The sequence below is a fragment of the Prionailurus viverrinus genome, chromosome B2, assembly GCF_022837055.1.
Source record: "Prionailurus viverrinus isolate Anna chromosome B2, UM_Priviv_1.0, whole genome shotgun sequence".
Classification (NCBI taxonomy): Eukaryota; Metazoa; Chordata; class Mammalia; order Carnivora; family Felidae; genus Prionailurus; species Prionailurus viverrinus.
Window position 1 is genome coordinate 123,766,931 of NC_062565.1, and position 21,055 is coordinate 123,787,985.

The 21,055-nt window shown below is 39.4% G+C and overlaps 1 protein-coding gene across 4 annotated transcripts in view; it reads right to left on the reverse strand.

The window, feature by feature from the left end:
- Positions 1 to 21,055, reverse strand: part of MAP3K5 (mitogen-activated protein kinase kinase kinase 5) — a 207,842-nt gene that overhangs the window by 68,073 nt on the left and 118,714 nt on the right. For all 4 annotated transcript variants that reach the window (XM_047857784.1, XM_047857785.1, XM_047857787.1 and 1 more), the window contains 5 exons: positions 20,643 to 20,802; positions 18,232 to 18,385; positions 10,932 to 11,039; positions 3,256 to 3,305; positions 476 to 571 (listed from right to left, as the gene is read on the reverse strand). In XM_047857784.1, the coding sequence (XP_047713740.1) occupies positions 476 to 571; positions 3,256 to 3,305; positions 10,932 to 11,039; positions 18,232 to 18,385; positions 20,643 to 20,802 (568 nt within the window). The remainder of the gene's footprint in view (positions 1 to 475; positions 572 to 3,255; positions 3,306 to 10,931; positions 11,040 to 18,231; positions 18,386 to 20,642; positions 20,803 to 21,055) is intronic.

A 21,055-nucleotide genomic window follows, 5' to 3' on the forward strand; every position in this document is an offset into this window, starting at 1 on the left:
ACTCGAGCTGCACCCCCACCAGAAAATCCAACATAATTAGTCAGGGGTAGGGCCCAGGCAGTTTTTTAAGTGCATCAAGTGATTCCACTATGAACTAGGGTTAAGAGCCACTGTTGTAGACAATGGTGAGATTATCCAAAAGAATTCAAGAATGAAAATTTTGGTAATAATATATTGTAATAAGTGAACACTTTAAAAACGTGACATAGTATCAGGCAATTAACTGGTAAGTCTTGGTTAATGTTTTGTCTTTGGAAAAATTAATTATGACTAAGAGAAAGCTTGATTTACTAAAGAGACTCCCCTCCTCCATTCTCTGATTGTTAAACATACCCCGTAATTATAAGATGTTAGCCTAAATGCAATATTTATATAACCAGATGGCCATGAATTCCTTACATGCTCGCTCATTAATTAAAAATAATGATCAGGTGAGAACAGTATTTTTTACACATAAACAATGACTAATACGTACTTTTTACAATGAAGTTCTGTACAGAAATAGATTTGGAAATCGTCAGAATTATGAAGCACATAAAGAAAACAGCATCGTTCTTCAAATTTAGAAATACTGAAACAAACAAAAAGAATTATTCAGGGAAATAGCTATGCTTCTTGCTTCTATGAACCTGTAATGAAAAATAAGTACATTTTATATCTAATCCCAGTTATAACACCATTGTTGTTTGTAACAGACAGATATAAAGAGCACTTGAAGAAGTGATGTTCCCCATAGCACGATACTAAAATTACTTCATAGTCTGAGAATTGTCCTTTTACCTATATCAGCAGACAGGGCTGCTCTGGCATGCCTGAAGGACACCTAAGCTATTTGTCCCTGCAGCTTACAGGGGAAAGGCGTCCTGGCTGCCATACCACCACCCTGCGTGATCAGAGGAAAAGCTAAGTATCAACTGGCTGGGTGGGCTCAGTGATTCTGGCGCTATGGCATCTGTAGAACAATGAAATGTTTCCAAAGCTAAGAAGGCAATGTGTGGAGGCAATAAAAGCACCTCATCAGTGTCGAGATTTTAGAGGCGTGAAGAAATGTGAAACAGCACTTGGTTTTGACTCAGCAAGTGATTTTATAGCAACTGAAATAATTCTGAGTTTACCATCAGGCCATGCTATTTTATGCCAAAGGTTAGCAAAATTTTTCTGACATGGGCCAGAGAGTAAATGTTTCAGATTTTGCAGGCCAAATTACTCAGTTTTGTTGTTGGAGCAGCCTTAGACAATACACAAATGAAATGAACATGGCTGGGTTCCAATAAAACTTTACAAAAACGGGCAGCGGGCCATATTTGGCCTGGGGGCTGTAGGTTGCCAATCCCTATTTTATGCCTTTGCATTTGGGATGCACGTCATTTTTGACTCTGTAAAGAAATTCTATTCATCATTCAAGGCCCAGCTTAGATCTTACCCTCTCTCCCTTCCCTGTGTCTACCTTCAACAGAAAGACTTTCTCTTTCACCTCTGCTCCTTGAACATTTACATCTATCATTGCTCATCTCGAGGTCATCTCAGTAGTAGCTCTTGTCATTAGCTGTTAAATGTTATGAGGCTGGGTTGTGACCTCTTTGAGAGTGGGAGTTCATGTTGTGGTCACTGTTGTATTCTTAGCAGAATAGGACTCAACATTTGACAAACACCTGGTGTCTCAGTAAAATGCCCATTGACTGAGCTGAGCAAATCCCGAGGGGATGCAAGACCAACTGCTGACTAAGTTGGATTTTTCTCTGTAGTTTGTTATCTCTTTATCAAGAAGGAAGCCAAGAGTAGTTAGCTCTCTTTGAAGCCATAAACTACAGCTTGAGTTTCTCAACGCAGAAACCGGCAACAGCCACATAGAAAGAAGCATTCTACGTATATGCTGTAAGTCACAACAAAGGCGTATGTAGTGATGCCATACTTAAATTTAAAAAAAAACGTTCCTTGGAAAATAGATACGATAAAATGGAATTTATATTACCATACTTTCATAAACTGCTTAAAAACGCAGCAATAAACGAGTGCCTTCCTGATGACTGGTTTTAAAAATTAAATATTAAGAGAGTAAAACTTTATTTGAGAAGGCTGGGTTGGAAAGATATATAATGAGTCAGTCTATTATCTTGCTTGCTTCTGTTCAGATCCTTCATGAGGTAACAGGTGGTTTTACCAGGCAAACTCCAATTATCAGTGACTCAGCCGGCTCTAGCAGTTCACGCTCCATCAAAACCAATTATTATTATGCCACAAGCAAAAGGGTATTGCATAACTGGCCTGCAGAAATCTGCTTCTTCTCATTTCTATTATGTGGAAATAAATAGTAAACACAACTAATTTGGCTTGAAATTTCCAAGAGCTGGTTTTTAGACTGAGCTTCTACATAACAAGTGTTTAAATGTTTAACCAGTGGTTCTTGCTTCTAAAAAAAAAAAAAAATCTCATTTCTATATCCCAGGAACTGGTATTTCCTGAACCACTGGCATTATGATGGCAATGTCAGAACTGAACCACTGAAGTGAGCCACTAGAATTTCAGGAACACCTCATTAACAGCGACATCAGGAAAAGTTTTTTACAAATAAAATCCCTATAGTCTCTTTAACAGTCACATTAATGTTAACTACAGGATATGCAACCTGATAGATGGCATGTAGTTTTTTGGCTCCACCTAACAGGAGATTAACTCCTGAAACACCAAAAAGACCGGAAAACCATCCTATCACATACACCAACAGCTCAACCAGCTAGAGAGGACCCAAATAGCTCACTTTTATCTACACCTTGATTCTGGTCCACAGTCCACGTTTATCCCTCATTCTCCATATTTGGAGCAGGTGACAAGCAGAGTCAGTTCAACTAACAGTGAAAGTTTTGGTTGCAAATCTTTTTATAATAGAGATAGAAACGGTTGAGCATTTTCATCAATAGAGGATTCTTGAAGTTCTTTGCATTTTTAAAATTTTTTTTAACCTTTTATTTTTATTTTTGAGACAGAGAGAGACAGAGCATGAACGGGGGAGGGGCAGAGAGAGAGGGAGACACAGAATCGGAAACAGGCTCCAGGCTCTGAGCCATCAGCCCAGAGCCCGACGCGGGGCTCGAACTCACTGACCGCGAGATCGTGACCTGGCTGAAGTCGGACGCTTAACCGACTGAGCCACCCAGGCGCCCCAGTTCTTTGCATTTTTAAATCCTGACTAAAAGTTCTATTGTCTTCTAAGTAAAAAAAAAAAAAAAAAAAAAAACATGTACCAAGGAAACTTACCTCACTCCCCTGACAGAAGAAGCACTAAAATTCCACTCATGTATACCTTTCTAGAACACAGGGGAAGAACAACAAGAACAAGAAATGTTGAGTCATCATAATGAAAATAACATAATAATTTGGTTTCATTATTTTAAAATAATATACACAGTAATTTTTCCTAGTACATAATTCTTCATGAACAAATTATCTGGATGGAAATTGTAATTCATTTTCAAGCCACAAGGGTGATGTTTACTCTATTTAATAATTTCTGTGCTTCAATAAAATAGCTTCCAAGAGAATCTAGGAGAATTAGCCTCATTAAATTCTAAAACTTGATTTTTAGCAGATTAACCTAATAACTGCTGTGCCTTAATTTTTTTTAAATAAAAAACCCAGTGATCAAGGTAATTCAATTACAGCTGAGTAATATTTCTTTTCTGAGAAATAAAAACATTAATTTGAGTCAGGTTCTGCAAGGTTTTAAAGATGATTATTTATGAATGATCTTTAGTTACATTTTCTAACTGAAATGGTGGTTCTATTTCTTCAGAAAATGAGGTTAGCCCTTTTCTCTTAAATTTTTTAATGTTTATTCATTTATGAGAGACAGGGCACAAGTGAGGGAGGGGCAGAGAGAAAGGGAGACACAGAAACTGAAGCAGGCTTCAGGCTCTGAGCTACCAGCACAGAGCCTGATGCGGGGCTCAAATCCACGAACCGTGAGATCATGACCTGAGCCAAAGTTGGACGCTTAACTGACTGAGCCACCCGGGCACCCCTATAGCAAGTATATATGTACACACATGTATATAGTATACATCTTAGCCACAGTGTGTTATCTAATTTTGCAAAATTCAATATACTAATAAAGTTTGCCCATAAAAAATTTGATTGTCATATGATAAACATGGGTGATTTGGGGCCAAGGTGAAAAAAAGTTGTGGAAATTTATTTTTTGAGTTTATTACTAAAGCTAAGTCTGATGAGTATTAAATTCACGTCTTTAAATAAATTACATGATGGATCACATTCCCTGCAAAAATACATCTGATAACAATATGAAATTGACAACATAAATATTTTAATAGGAATAAAATAGTTGATACACATGTCCAAGTTTAGCAAGTGCTATGCAACAGTCAATTCAGATGGCAATTCAATTCTGTAAATGTGAAACAACCAGGAAAAGAAGCTCTTACCCACCCACTTAAAATACTGCCCGGAACTTGCGGTCTTGGCTGGGCTAGTGAAATGAGTAAGGAAGCTTGTGGTTCTGAGGTGGACCAGAACTCTCCTTTTGGCTGAAGCAAATCAAAAAGCCACAATTTATAACCACAGCACCTAGTGCTTTGCTACAACCATGCAACTTAAAATAAAAATAGATCCTCCCAAGCCCAAAGGAGATTTACTGAAAAAACTAGTTTCGATGCACACCCCTCGGGTCACGGGTAGGTGACCTGAATTAACACAGAGCAAATGTTGTGCATGAAGCCCAGGGAAGGAAGAGACCATAGGAAGGTGCTCATGGAATGCGGCTCTCTTAACCAGAGTACAGAGGGAGTTAAATTAAAATAGCAGCCTGCAGCTTCAGCTGGTAATTTGGAAAGTTGCTTCTAAATCCTGTTGGCCTCAGGTGACCTTCTAAATATATGTGACCCAGGAACTGCAGCTGTTACCTGCACACTACTTGCATACAATGCAGCCTTATCCTCAGATCCTGCAACTGAGCTGCTTTCCAAGGCCACGTCCAAGATCAGGAGGTGGGGGTTGAGTGCAAAACTAATACAGCAGTAGGTAAACTTGCAATTAAACAGGGCAACCGATCAACACCCATAGGACAGCACAGGTAAAACCTATCTTCTATCAGCCCTGTGCTGGGAACAGCCAAGGAGGGATTTCCCAGATTGATAGGGTGGGTTTTACAGGAAAGGAGAACAGAATTTCCAGAATGTTAGATTCCTGAAAGTTTCCAAGTGCTGCCAGTGAATGCTCCCTGTTAGCAGTGTAAAAAGTCCAGGGTCTGAGATGGAGTGATCTAGAATGAGGAGGCCTACCTCCCCAGCTCCCTCACTACTGGGACTCACCACATGGAGGCGCTGGTGAGTCACAAAGACAACCGGTGGATTTAACAGGTTCCTGGGACCTGTCTGGGAATCTAGGGAAAAGGACAGCCAGAGGCAGGGCTGGAATAATTAGCCTCCACAAGCCCTAAACCACACTCAATCTAATTTAAACAGCACAAGTACCATATTGTGGAACTGGTTTGCTTCAGATCCTATGCCCCAGCTAGGACAAGAGTAGGGACTGGGAATTAATTTTGAGCTACGGTGGCAGGAGTTACACATTGGCGGACACTGTTGGTTCCTTAGACAACGGACACGCTTTTCCTTCTTTGCTAACAAAAACTAAATTTTGTTCAAGTTCAGGTGGCAATGTTTAGGGATGGGGAAACTGATTGGTCTAAACTGGTGAGGTAAGTCCATTCTCCTTGTTCATGACTGGTCTAGGCATGAATACATGATGTAATTTTTGGTACAAAGGAGAGGGTCTGACCCTTTTCCTTTGCATGCTGTCAGTGTGAATTGATGCTTGGAATTGCTATTTGAGACCAGGAAAGAAAAACCGAGAGCATATAGAGAAGCCAATTCAGAATTCTGACACCATTAAGCCACTGAAATTACCCCCAGAATGACCTCCTACCTCCCAGAATTCTTGTTATGCAAGATAACGTTTCCTTATTACTCAAGCCACTATTAGTTGGGAGCTTCATAGCTAAAAGCATCCTTGATGGATGAGAATATTATATCATCGAAATATAGAATCTGCCTAGGTGGCTCAGTTGGTTGAGTGACTCTTGATTTCAGTTTGGGTCATGATTTCAGCGTCCTGGGATAAAGCCCTGAATCGGGCTTCATGATGAGCGTGGAACCTGCTTGGGATTCTCTCTCCCTCTCCTTGTGCCCCTCCCCCCGCTCATGCTCTCTCTCGAAAAAAAATTCTATAGAATCATAAATTTCCCGGGTCTTCTCCGAGTGGCCATGGCCGGAGCTGGAGGAAGGTCAGCACTTCATATTCCACTGGGACCCTGATGCCTGATATCTTCTTCTGAGAAACCACCTGACAGGCCAGGAATGCTTAGACTTCAAAAAAGGAAAGGATTCTAGGGGGCCCCTGGGTGGCTCAGTTGGTTGGGTGTCCAACTTTGGCTCAGGTCACGATCTCACAGTTTGTGAGCTTGAGCCCCACGTTGGGCTCTGCGTGGACAGCTCAGAGCCTGGAGCCTGCTTTGGATTCTGTGTCGCCCTCTCTCTCTCTCCTCTCTCCCACTCCCATTCTGTCCCTCTCTCTGTCTCTCTCTCAAACATAAATAAACATTAAGAAAAATTAAAAAAATTTTTTTTCAACGTTTATTTATTTTTGGGACAGAGAGAGACAGAGCATGAACGGGGGAGGGGCAGAGAGAGAGGGAGACACAGAATCGGAAACAGGCTCCAGGCTCTGAGCCATCAGCCCAGAGCCCGACGCAGGGCTCGAACTCCCGGACCGCGAGATCGTGACCTGGCTGAAGTCGGACGCTTAACCGACTGCGCCACCCAGGCGCCCCAAGAAAAATTTTAATTAAAAAAATAAAAAAGGAAAGGATTCTAAATGACAACTGTTTTTTTTTTTTTTTTACTTAAATTTTTTTTTTCAACGTTTATTTATTTTTGGGACAGAGAGAGACAGAGCATGAACAGGGGAGGGGCAGAGAGAGAGGGAGACACAGAATCGGAAACAGGCTCCAGGCTCTGAGCCATCAGCCCAGAGCCCGACGCGGGGCTCGAATTCGCGGACCACGAGATCGTGACCTGGCTGAAGTCGGACGCTCAACCGACTGCACCACCCAGGCGCCCCGACAACTGTTTAAAATATCTCAGAAATAACTTTCCTCCTTAGTCTAAGCTTTTCTTTCCTGTGCACATCCAGACTTTCTTCAAGTACTAACTTGACTTTAAGCAGCAACCATCCATTGAACAAAGAGAACTGTTAAAAGATTAGGATCTCAATTTATTTGGTTCTTGACGGAGAGTAACCCTCTAAGAGTCCCTGAACTCTTAGGAATTGGTATAATGATCTTAACGTTTTGACAGTTGCAGTACAAAGTGTTTACCAGCTCATGTAACTGTTCACTCTGCATGTTAGAAAGAAAATACTGAGGGGAGTAAGGAAACATGATAAAGGAAAAGCAACACTCTCTATTCTACCCTTAGAAAAAAATTTAAAACATTCTGTGACAAAAAGAATCCGTTTCTTGTTTAACATCAGGCCTATACCCCTGTTGTTTATCTGTTATTTAATTATAGTTATTACAGTTGCTCGAAACTCATATAATACTGAGTTATTGTATTGTGTATCCTCATTCCTGTGGCGTCACTTCTATTTTATTTGTTTTTAATTTTTTTAATTTAATTTTTTAAATTTACAGGCAAGTTAGTTAGCATACAGTGCAACAATGATTTCAGGAGTAGATTCCTTAATGCCCCTGACCCATACTTCTATTTTAAATAGTAGCGAAATAACAGTGGTAATGAACACGCTATGGATAGAGCTAGGGTTTGCAAAGAAATCGACATACATTCAAACAGAAACTTATTTTAAAAAGCTTAAATTTTTGAACACGGAGAATTTTTAGCGCAGTGGGGACAATGCAAATGTCATTCTTCTTGATCAAAGGATGGTAAAAGTAGAAACTGGATAACTCACAGCCTAAATCCATAACTCTTCCTAACGCACTCTTTTACATCCTCATATATTGACTTCTTAGCATAATGCAAAAATCTCTACAAATGTCACAAAACATAAGAGAGTCAATACAAGGCTAACTGTACTCAACAAAGAACTTCCAGACAACTAGCTGGAAATAGTACTCATTTTCCAAAAATCTCTGGCTTACTTTCTGTTCTTTTTCTGTCTTCTGGCTGTCTACTCATTCTCCTGGCCCTGCTAATTGCTAATTCCTTTAGCCCCATTCTGTTTCCAAGTGTCCTTGGATAACCTTGCTCTTTCCAATCGAGCCTTTGAAAATCTCCTCTCCCAGATAATAATGTTCATGTTTCCTAACCTCTCTTTAGATTTTGTAGTTTCAACTGCAGGATTAAGTCTGCTTGTGAGAACACATAGGCATATACTTTAAAATAATGTGAATGACACACTGTGTACTTTAAAACAACGTTAACAACATATATACATGGTTATTATTATTAGTTATTATTAGTTATTCTCAATTCTGTCTCTAAACAACTCCACCTGGAGTTACGTCATCATGCCAGCTATCAATTGGGGTTCCAAGGACCCCCCCCCCCACTCCTTGTGTTTGATTAATTTGTTAGAGTGGCTCACAGATCTCAGGAAAACATTTTACTTATTAGATTACTGGTTTATTATAAAAGGATATGACTCAGGAAATAGCCAGGTGGAAGAGTTACATGGGGCAAAGTATGGAGAAAGGGCTAAGAGCTTCCATGACCCCTCCAGGGGCGCCATTCTGTCCAAATCTCCACATGTTCACCCACCTGGAAGCTCTTTGAACCCTGCCCTTTTTGGTTTTTTTTACGGGGGCTTCATGACATAGGGATGACTGATTAAATCCACTGGCCATTGGAAATGGATTCAACCTCTCCCCTTTCCCCTCCCCAGAGGTCACGGGGTGGGACTGGAAGTTCTAACCCTCTAATCCTATAGTTGGTGCTCTTGGCATCCAGGTCTCATCCTTAGGTGGATCCAAAAGTCACCTTATTAACATAACAAAAAACAAAACAAAAAAACAGAGGTGGCTTTCAGCACTTAGGAAATTCTAAGGGTTTTAGGAAATCTGTGCCAGAAAGAGATGAAGACCAAATATTTATTTCTTACTATAAATCTCAATATCACGGTGCCCTAATATGATGCCAACAACCTCCCAAATGATTGCTGCTATTTCATCTAAAGAGCTAAGCCAGGTTAAGTTCTAAGGGATAGGTTAGGGATTAGCTCATATGTGTTTTGCCATAAATTTTATTGTTGTGAAAACAACACTTATTACATGTCAGGCTCTGTGCAATATACCCTACCTATACAATTTCATTTATTTTTAACAATAACCTTTTGAGATGGATATTACTACTATCCCATTCTAAAGATAAAGATACTGCAACATGCAGAAGCCATGTTGCCAAGGGCAGAGATAGGACTTAAACCCAGGACTGTTGACTCAAAGACATTTAAAAACATTGAAATTGACATTTCTAAAAATTGCAAGCCCATTTCTCTAACTGTACGTCCTAATTCCCCCTTTTGTGCTGTATCACATTCATCATTGAATACACTTCTATATTTATTTATTTACTGCCTGAGTAGAAAGGCAGAAATTTCGCTTATGTTGTACACATCTGTTTCCCTACTGCCTAACACAGTGCCTGGTAGTGCCTGTCACAGAGTAAGTGCTCTGTAAATATGTGTTGAGTGCATGGATGATTGGTAAGGAAAATTATAAGGGTATTTTGGAAAACAATTACCAAAAACCTCACAAAACTACTTTGCCACATGTCTTCTCTCATTTCTGCGGTTTATCCTATGAACTGGAATCAAGTCTTGAAATTTTTCTATTTTTAAAAAATAGTAGGATTTGTACACATATTAAAACTAATAAAATACAGAAGTGGAAAGGGTTATCCAAATGACTGTGAGGAGTGGAAATGAGAGCATTTCAGACCCTTCTGAAAGCCAAGGCAACACAGTCCTGCTCATATTGTGTCAGCACATGGAGCCAGTGACTAATGTGAAATTGAGCAGCTGCTTAGATAACCCAACAATGTCATGGAATGCTAACTATAATCATACTCGGGTAGGACTAGAGTGGCATTATTATGATAGGCTCCCTAGAATTATGATACACATCTTTTGGGGCGCCTGGGTGGCTTAGTTGAGTACCCAACTCTTGATTTCAGCTCAGGTTATGAACTAATGGTTCATGGGTTTGAGCTGTGCGTTGGGCTCCATGCTGACAGTGCGGAGCCTGCTTGGGATTCTCTCTCTCCCTTTGCCTCTCTGTCCCTCTCCTGCTCATGCTCACTTGCTCTCTCTCTGTCAAAATAAATAAATATAACTTAGGGGCGCCTGGATGGCTCAGTCAGCTAAGTGTCTGCCTTCAGCTCAGGTCATGATCTTGCGGTTCATGGGTTGGAGCCTCGCGTCGGGCTCTGTGCTGACCGCTCAGAGACTGGAGCCTGCTTCAGATTCTGTGTCACTCTTGCTTTCTGCCATTCCCCTGCTTGTGCTGTCTCTCTCACACAAAAATAAACTTAAAAAAAATAAATAAATATAATTTCAAAAAAAGGCATCTTGTAAGTCATATATATTAAGATCAGTTCTCTGAAATATAATTTAATTTATAGCATGAGTTTACAAAACAAAACAATTCTAATTTCAGGCTTACTTTAGATGGTTAGCCATCTAAAATAAAAATGCAAATAGGTTCAGTTATTTTATTAAGTGAGTGAAATTCATAATCCATGTTTAACAAATTTTATATTATAGGATATAAGTATTTATGCCAAGATAAATACATGGTAAGCTATTTCTTCTTAACTAATACAGGTATTTGCTGGATTATATAAATGCTAGAAGGGAGTAAAGTCCTTTAATGCTTGTGTGCTAATAATTACACAATTTACCTTGTCATCAGGAAGCACATGCCAAATAGATATTGTCTTTTCCTCAACTTCATTGTTGATAGACAAATATGAAGGCTGATAGATTTTAGTTGGTTCTAATATTAACACCTTGAAAACATAAGGCAAAGAAACAAATATTAGTGACTTCAGATTTAAATCATTTAGAGCTGTAATAACAACACTGCACTGATGTGGGAGGTTATCAGATGAGGCTCTGGGTCCACTGCTGCAGTAAAACCATTTTAATTCTTAATTGTTGCCTTCCTTATGAGTCCTTTGAGCATTTTATGGTATTATTGTAAGTTCCCATGATGCATCACTTTTTTTTGCTAAAGAAATTGGAAATAAATTTTTAAAGTCCATATATTGGTTTCACTATTCCCAGAGAATCTACTCTAATGATGTATTTTTAAAAATTTTTTATGTTATTTATTTATTACTGAGATAGAGGGAGAGTGTGTGTGTAAGCAGGGGGAGGGGCAGAGAGAGAGGGAGACAGAGAATCCCAAGCAGGCTCCGTGCTGTCAGCGCAGAGCCCGACATGGGGCTCAAACTCATGAGTTGTGAGATCACAACCTGAGCCTAAACCGAGAGTCAGACACTTAAGTGACTGAACCACCCAGGTGCCCCTCTAATGATATATTTTTAAAGTCTTTTATTTTATCTTGCAATACATGCATAATCTATTTCTATAAATATAAATATGTCCAAAAAAGGGCAGAAGCGTGGTAAAGTAAATAATTCTGTACATAGAAAAGATTCTACATATAGAGTGCCACATACTATTTTAGGTTTTCTCCTGCCACACCTTACCATCAAGATGGGTAGCATGTTTTTCATACCCATGTAAATAGAATGAGAAATGATTCTGGTTATTATTGAGTTTTATATATAAGGCAAAGGAAAGGACATAGCTATATGAAATAATAAAAATGTTTTTGCACTGCTTTAAGATAAAACTGGGATCTTCACTAATGATATATTTAGCCTTGTGAGAGAGAGAAATAAAACCGACTCCTGTTTTGGAGATGTATGAGGGATATGGAATAAGTGAGTTGAGAATCTCTCTCAAAGGATGTAGCATATTATTACTAATATCTGGTATTAGGTACAGATAACATCAAAATGCCACACATGCACTAATTTTAAAGGTACTTCAACTATTATCTGTTTGTACAGACGCTTAAAAGCACCTACTTAGCTCAAATTTCCCATGCAGTCTTAAGTAGGAATATTTAAAAAAAAAATTTTTTTTTAAGGTTAATTTATTTTTGAGACAGAGAGAGACAGAGCATGAATGGGGGAGGGTCAGAGAGAGGGAGACACAGAATCTGAAACAGTCTCCAGGCTCAGAGCTGTCAGCACAGAGCCCAACGCGGGGCTCGATCTCACAGACTACGAGATCATGACCTGAGCCGAGGTCGGCCGCTTAACCGACTGCGCCACCCAGGCGCCCTAAGTAGGAATATTTTAAAAGGAAAGGAAAGGGGCGCCTGGGTGGCGCAGTCGGTTAAGCGTCCGACTTCAACCAGGTCACGATCTCGCGGTCCGGGAGTTCGAGCCCCGCGTCAGGCTCTGGGCTGATGGCTCAGAGCCTGGAGCCTGTTTCCGATTCTGTGTCTCCCTCTCTCTCTGCCCCTCCCCCATTCATGCTCTGTCTCTCTCTGTCCTAAAAATAAATAAACGTTGAAAAAAAAAATTAAAAAAAAAAAAAAAAGGAAAGGAAAGCCAATACTAAACTATCAGAGACACTAGAATAGTTCTTTCTACCCCACTGCTTAAAACTCAAGGAAAGTGGCTTTTAGAAAGAATCTTCTATCAAATAAGTTGACCAAATAAAAGTGGAGGAAAAACCCAAAAACCCTTCAGAAGATTCTATCAGCAAGGGATTATGGACTTACACTACACTGTGATCTAGTGTTCAGTCTGAGCAAGAAGGCACATGGATTAGCAACCTGACTCTTGGCCATGCACTGCAAACTTAGTACTGATTTTATGCTATCTTTGTTTTTCTAAATTTTTTTTTAACATTTTATTCATTTTTTGAGAGACAGAGAGAGACAGAGCATGAGCAGGGGAGGGGCAGAGAGAGAGGGAGACACAGGATCTGCAGCAGGCTCCAGGCTCTGAGCTGTCAGCACAGAGCGCAACGTGGGGCTTGAACCCACGAACCTCAAGATCATGACCTGAGCTGAAGTCAGACACTTAACTGACTGAGCCTCCAAAGCACCCCTGATTTTATGCTATATTTATCACAACAGTAAATTTCTTTAAATTAGAATACAGAGAACTACAGAAAGCAGATTAGGAAGACAAAATTTTCTTTACTCTTAAGTATAAAAAAACTGCAAGGGCTTAACTCTTGGTCAGGCTCTAGTTATGAAAATAAGATAGAACAGATTACAAATAAAGCACAGTAAGAGCCCACCAGGGAACATATTCTGATTTAGGAACATACCAGGTAAATCAAGGTCCAAATTCCAATCAACAGAGAGTGAAGTGGTACTGATTAATAATGGAAATAAATTTTCAATCTAAACTTGGCAGAATTAGTGCTTTCAAATCTGAGTATCCCAATGTTTGTGAAATGAAAATGAATAATAGGGAATAAAAGGTGGGTCTTCCAAAATAGCTTCCAAGTCACTATACCGACAAATGAGAATATACCTTTTTCTCTAATTATGTGGGCACAGAATTTAACATTACAAAAACACAACACCAGGTTATCTCCTCTCTTCTCAAATTATGTCTTTATTGTGTCTCAAATATTTCTAACAGATAAAATCCGACCTATGTTTTCCCATGTCGAGATATGGAAAAACATTGGTTGTAATTATCATCATCTAACATTTGTTGAGACCTTTGAAGTGTTCTACCCTTGAAATGACAAAATGGGAGGAATTTATGGCACACATTACAGAGGTAACAGAAAGACTGAGAAGGGAGAAGGAAAAAGGCAGTTTGACAAAACTGGCTAGACACAACTCACTTGGAATATAAACATGCTTCCTTTTAGTTTCTGATCTTTTATACTGGTTAACATTAAAATTAACTGCTAAACAAAATTTTTAAAAAAGTAAAATTAACTGTTAACTTCTTGCATCTGAAGTGGGAATGACAGCAGTATAAGGCCTATAAGCTATACAGAGTAGATTTTTAAAAAAATTGTTTAACGTTTATTTTTGAGAGAGAGACACACATACAGAGCACAAGGGGGGGAGGGGCATAGAGAGAGGGAGACATAGAATCTGAAGCAGGCTCCAGGCTCTGAGCTGTCAGCACAGAGCCTGACGTGGGACTCGAACCCATGAGCAGTGAGATCATGACCTGAGCCAAAGTCAGATGCTCAACCGAATGAGTCATCCAGGCACCCTATATATAGAGTAGATATTAAATAGAGGTACATGTCTCAGCACCTATAAGAGTCCGTAAAAGCAGCATTCTCCTCTCCTCTCACCTAGCCTGGGGTGATGGGTTGATGGTTTCCTAACTGTTCAATGTAGGAAGAAAAGAAAATCTACATAGAAGAGAGGTGAGAAAAAAGAATCAACTGAACTGAACCCAAATAATAATAACTGATGGGACCATTCAAATCATTTTGCTAAGAAACTTTTGTCTGTTTTCTTTTACCCAGGGTCACTATTATTTCTTAGAGGAATGAGAATAGATATGGTGGTGAAATAAATGGAAACAATCAAATAAAATACTTCTAATATAAATCATCTTGATTTTAGTCAGATCCACACTAAAAGAAGGATAATGCTATCACCCCAATCGAGACCTACAGTGGCCTTCATAAGTGTGAACTAAGTAACACATAAAGTGTGAACTTTAGTGCTACTCTAAAGACATAATGAGTTAGTGACTGATATGACACCACAAGTACTAGAAACATGATTTTTTCTATGTGGTGATATAGGGGGAGCAAACTCCAATGGTTGCAGGGAGTGGGCCCAGTGGGAAAGGCAGAGGAGTGGAGCAGGAAGGATGGGACTGTAACCAGCATCTAACATGGCACCAGCTAGTTGACTTAGTAGGTTGTTGCTTGTAGAGAAGGCTAGTCACAGATTGTCAGTTCCTTTCACTTTTCAGTAGCTAAAAATCTAGATTTTTGTATGAACTGTCCTTATTTTCACTTGACTTTCTTATGAACTTTATTTTTCAGTTGACTGCCTTTTCATTTATTTTGTCTTTCTTTTTATCTTCTTTAACATAGTAATTACAGTTATTTGAAGTCTTATGTGGTCACTTTAATATGTGAATCACTTCTGGGCCTGCCTCTACTGGCTGTTTTAGCTCTTTGTTATCCATCACTTTTTTCTGCTTCTTAGAATGTCTAGTAATCTTTGATTGTGTCTGAATGACACAATGCAGAGGCTCTGGATCATATCCTCCCAGAAGTTTCCCCACCCCTGCTCCCTAGCTAGCAGTCAAATTATCAGTGCTTCATCTTGATCCTATCAAGGCTTAGTTTTATTACAGCTTTGTTAGGGTGGATCTGTTTTAGTTTCACCTTTTCTCCTAGGGCAAGGGCTTTCTATGTCACCACTAAATGCTTGGGGTGTTCAGCAAGGTCTCATCACCCAAAGTCCAACATCTTATCCCTGCATTGGTTAAGCTCTGGGATATGTGCTCAGCTCTCAACCTTCAAAAGAATGCTCTCTACCACTTCTGGTCCTGGTCCTCTGTATAGCAAGGGAATTTACCTTGATAAGGTTTACTTAATACACAGGTTTCATCTAAAATCCAATTTTAGTCAAATACTGGGACCAGCAACTGTGGTTACTTACACTGTGCGTACCCCCTGTTCACACTATCTAGAGGTTGTCCTAGGACTCAAGGGAAATACCCACACAGAATCCTGGGATTCATTCTTCAAGGCTCCCCCTTCTCCAACACCCTCTCCATCGTCTGAGAGTCCCAAACACTCCTTCCTGCCTGCTCTGCCCAGGGAGAATGCTATTCCCTGCTAGGGCTCCACCTCCTTGGGCTGCAGCCAGAAAAAGACCTTACAGAAAAAAAGCAGGTGAAGATGGGACTCAACTCCAGTACCTCCCTGCTCAAGGATCACAACCCTGCGATGACTGCTATTTAATGTCTACAAACAGTATTTTACATATTTTGTCCAGATTTTTAGTTATTTATAGCAATAGCAATACCAATATTATTTACTCCATCATAGCTGGGACTAAAGAACCAACTCTCCTTATTTTTAAATGTTGGCAACAAATTATTATTATTATTATTATTATTATTATTATTATTATTTTAATCACTGAGTGGTCTTTTACTTAATGCTTATTTATTTTTGAGAGAGAGACAGAGAGCAAGCAGGGGAGGCGCAGAGAGAGAGGGAGACACAGAATCTGAAGCAGGCTCCGGGCTCTGAGCTGTCAGCACAGAGCCCGATGCAGGGTTCGAACCCACGAACCACAAGACCATAACCTGAGCCAAAGTCAGATGCTTAACTGACTGAGCCACCCAGGTGCCCTATCACTGAGTAGTTTTTTAAACACGAACTTAATCATATGCACAACCTGACACATAATAAGAGAAACACTAATTAAAACCATCCTAATATACCATTTTTTCATCTGTAAGTTTAAAAAAGTACAAATATGATAAACACACCTTTTAGGAGAGACTTTCGGAAAATAGTCAGTCTCGAATGTTGCCAGTGAGAATGTCAATTGATACAATTCCTATGGAGGGCAACAGGGCAATATCAATCAATTTCACTTCTGGAGATTTATCCTACAGACAGATGTGCACATGTGCAAAATGGCACAGGTACAATGTCTCATTTTAATTTGCATTTTTGACTAGCCAGTGAGGTTATTATCTTTTCATGTGATTTGCCCATTTTCTTTTTCTTTTGCTTACCAATTAGTAGGAGTTGTGTTTTTTTCTCTGTGCAATTAGGCAAATTGATCATTTTGCTGCATTAATATTAAATATTTTCTCCCTGTCTAGCATTTGCCATGTTTATGGTGTTCTTCACTGAACAAAAGTTAGAATTTTTAATGAAATCAAATTGGTCAATATTTGCCTTTAGGGCTTAAAGGTCCCTTTCTTGCTTAATTAAGAAAGCCTCTCTCACCAAAGTATATACCTATATTCTCCTAACGTCTCTCTTACTATTTTCGAGTTTTATTTTTTTATATTCATATCATGACAGACAAATTCACATTAAGCTAATTTAAATCAGCTCAGAATAGCTAATATGAGTGGTTTCTTTTCATAGCTGATTTTCTATTCAATCAAGTCAACAGTCAATTAGATACTTCAGTTCTGTGCTGTCTTCTTTCCCCACGTTTGCTATCATCAGAGCATCAGCTGAAGGCATGCTGCCAGCTCACTCTGAGATAAGTATTTTCCTAGGTTACACATTATCTAGGCTAGAAAACAAAGTGTTTTAGTTTGAAAGGCTTTTCAAATGAAGATCCTGAGGAGCTCAAGGCTTCATCGGAAAGGAAGAGTAAAGAAAGCGTGTTAATGCCAGCAATGGATTTAATGAAATGAAACAGATGATCCTACAAGCAAGAACTGGAGAACGAGAATTCAAGAAAAAGAATTGAGCGTGGTTACCACCTGAATAGGGAGGACTGGACTAGAGAGCTCAAACAGAGTTTTACGGTATCACTTTGAAGTGCACACAGTGACTTGGTAATTCTTGAATCAGATGCTAAGCTTATACTGCTCTGGATGGCATTCTGAGAGCCATCAGGATGGGAAAGGCAGCAGCTGAGAAGATGAGCAATATATTTTTAAAAGTGTGTGTGTGTCTACTATACATGTATCTATATCTATATCTGGCCAAAATAAGTTGCAAACTGGAACCTATGAGTCATCATTTCTCACGATCCAAGGCATTGTAAAAGGTGGCTAGGGACACTAAATCTAACTCTGACCCATGTGGGTAATGAGTGGTCGAGATGGAATAACGACCCAGGTGAGCTTGACACTTTTCACCACAATAATGGTAACGATACTGATGACAATGTTAACAAAACTGTAGTATGAATTAACAGCACCCTTGTGTCTGGTCGGAAGCGATATGTTGACTAACTGCGCTAAGCAAGAGACAATCTTTTCTTGGAAAGCACACTTTACAACTTATCACAAGAAATCACCCAATTTCATGGCAAAAACATAAAGATGTATCTCACTTCTCTGATTTTGAGAAGTTATTTTAAAAAAGTAACACTAGTACTATTAAAATCACAGTGCAAGATGTTCTTTAAATAAAAGAAACAAAATAGAAATGCACTTAAAGTTAAGTTAAATGAAGAGTACTCACCGGAAACCTAACTACAGTAACATCTGTCTTTGTGGCCTCCACCAGGAAATCCATCCAGAAGTCCACCAGCTCCTGTTTGGCCACAGGTTGCTCTGTAGTCAGTTTCACAAAATGCTTATATATCAAAATTGTCTCTACAATAGACTTGAGGTACCTAAAAATGAAAAGATATAAAACACACAATGGGCAAATTTAGAACCACCTGTTCCCATGTATCCTGGTTTTAATCTGTGGATGTAATTGAAATACAGCGTTAATATTTAGGTATTCCGATTCACCACACATTACTCATTATTTGTTATATGCCATGTACTTTCACGTACGTTGTCTCCTCTGTATCCCACAAAAATTGAATAAAGTAGGCTGTTATAACATCATTTTAAAGATGAGGAAACTGAGGTGCAGAGGGCTTAAATAGCTTGGACTGACTGATACATCTCCTGAAAGCATGACTTTTACAAAAATGCCTGTCTTCTATTCATGGGAGTGGTTAATGCACATGTTTTAAAATATGCTTCCATGAGAAAGCTTTTCTAAATAGACCCTTCATAAGGGATCATTATTTTGCTTTGAAGCAACTCAGCTGATATATTATACAAATACCCTCCAACCTAACAAGACAGATGGCGCCTCAAAGGAAAAAGTTAGGAAAAAATGAGGAGCGAGATAATTACATGAATTAGTGGGTTTGCAAGTACTTCATAAGCTATAAACATGGACATTAACATTAAGTGAATGGACACTTAAGGCATTGTTTTGTGGTTATTACTGTTGCATAAAATAATGTCTGCTTTCTTGTCAACAGAAGCTGGGATACCTCACACCAAAGCTCTTTGGACCTGTGCTTCAGCCCCTTCTGGACCATCAGAATGATCACTGTAAAGAAATGACGGATTTGGCGGCATGTAACGCAGGCATTTATTGGTTCATTTATTTCATGTCATTTGCTAAACACCTACTGTTGACATCGCACTAATAGTACAGCCCTGTTCCTAAGTAGCAGCACACAGTGCCGAGGAGACAGGAATGTAAAAGGGATAACACAGCAACCTAAATATCAGTAGGGCTACCAATACACAGAGATACAATTAACCAAAGTCAGGCTCTGAGCTGTCAGCACAGAGCCTGACTCAGGGCTCAAACCCATGAACCGCGAGATCATGACCTGAGCCAAAGTCAGACACTCAACCAACTGAGCCACCCAGGCACCCCTAATTTATAAATGACAAACACGAAAGAAGATTTCATGAGATGAACTAATCACATGTGTTTATGCAATAACACGGTCCCCAGGTAGATAAGATCCCCAGAAGAGGCCTTCTCAGTGTGTGCTGAGACACAAATGCATGAAGCCACAGTCTGGCACATTTCATGTGACTGGAGAGCAGTGTAACCGGGGGGTGTGACAAGATCAGAGGCTGGAATGACTAAAGGCAAACGTTGTTCACCAGCCAAGGAGGTGGGCTTTATCCCTTAGGCTGTGAAGAGCCATTCAACCATATTGATTTAAGGATTTCAGTGGAGGGGAAGGGTCAGACATGAATTTTTGGGAAGATCACTATAAGTGTGATACTGGGGAGGGTTTGCTAATGAGAAGACCTGAACGTGAGGAATTCTTTTAGGAAGCCATAGGGACCTACAGTGGTAAGCATCTCCTCAAGTGGTTCCTTTGATGAAAACAAGTCAGTGGTCCAGTCTCTGAGCCGCCCTGAGCCTTTCTTGATATCATGGTCAACCTTTACGGCTTTACGTAAAGCCGTAAAAAGTCTTTACGGCTAGTGATCATCACACATGATATACAATAAAATCAGCATTGTTTTCCAAAACAGTCCTAAATGCACATGGAATTTTGCTTTCATCTCTTCAATTACCACATACATAATGATGAGACTTGGGGGCACTCCAGGAACAATTTGAAATGAGACAAATACACACATATAGGAAACATTCAAATGCATTAACAAGCCTTAGCATAAAGAAGTGACAATCAACAATGAGAATCCCAAAACAGATTAGGTCATAAAGAGAACATAGGGTATACGTTTGGGGCAGAAACGGGGGAGGTTGGGATAAAAATCTGTCAATCTACTGATTCGATTTGCAGGTGCAAAATGTGAGGCCTCTGCATGATTCCTCTGGGTAACACTAGCCAACTTGGGCTAGCGGGTTGGTCAATGTTATGAAAAGGCTAAGCTGAAGGCAAGCAGACCTTACCTATGCCCAAAACCACCAGAACCTATATTCAACACATTTTATTTATGAACATGAGGTTTTCCTCTAAATTCTACATTTCGTTCTATAAGCAAATAAATTCAATCTAATCGTCAGTTCAACAAATAAAACAATTTGGAAATAAGTGATGAGTTGTTTATTAAAAGTAATTGCTTAAACACATAACACTTTACTATTACCATGCTGGCGTCTTCAGTTTAAAAAGCTTTTCAGATGCTTGGATGACTCTCATGTGGTCATTGGCCAGGACACTGGCACCCAGAAAAAATCCAACTTCCCAGTAGCTCTGGAGTTTTTCTAAGTTTCCCTTTTTACCAAGAAGGCTACTTAGCTTCACCCCTGGAAGATCAACAGGAAGTACAATGTTACAAACACACAGCTCCCAGGCAGAGCCTTTTTAATTAAAAAAAAAAAAAGCCAGACATTTTATTAAAATACAATAAGCTTTTATTTCCTCCTTTCAGATTCAAATAGCTTTAAGTGTCAATTATAAAAGGGGTTTAAGTTCATTTAAAAAAAATCACTTTAATTTGAAAGTCCAAAGATAACTGCCACTGTCACTTGGATGTGCATCATTCCAGAATTTTAATAT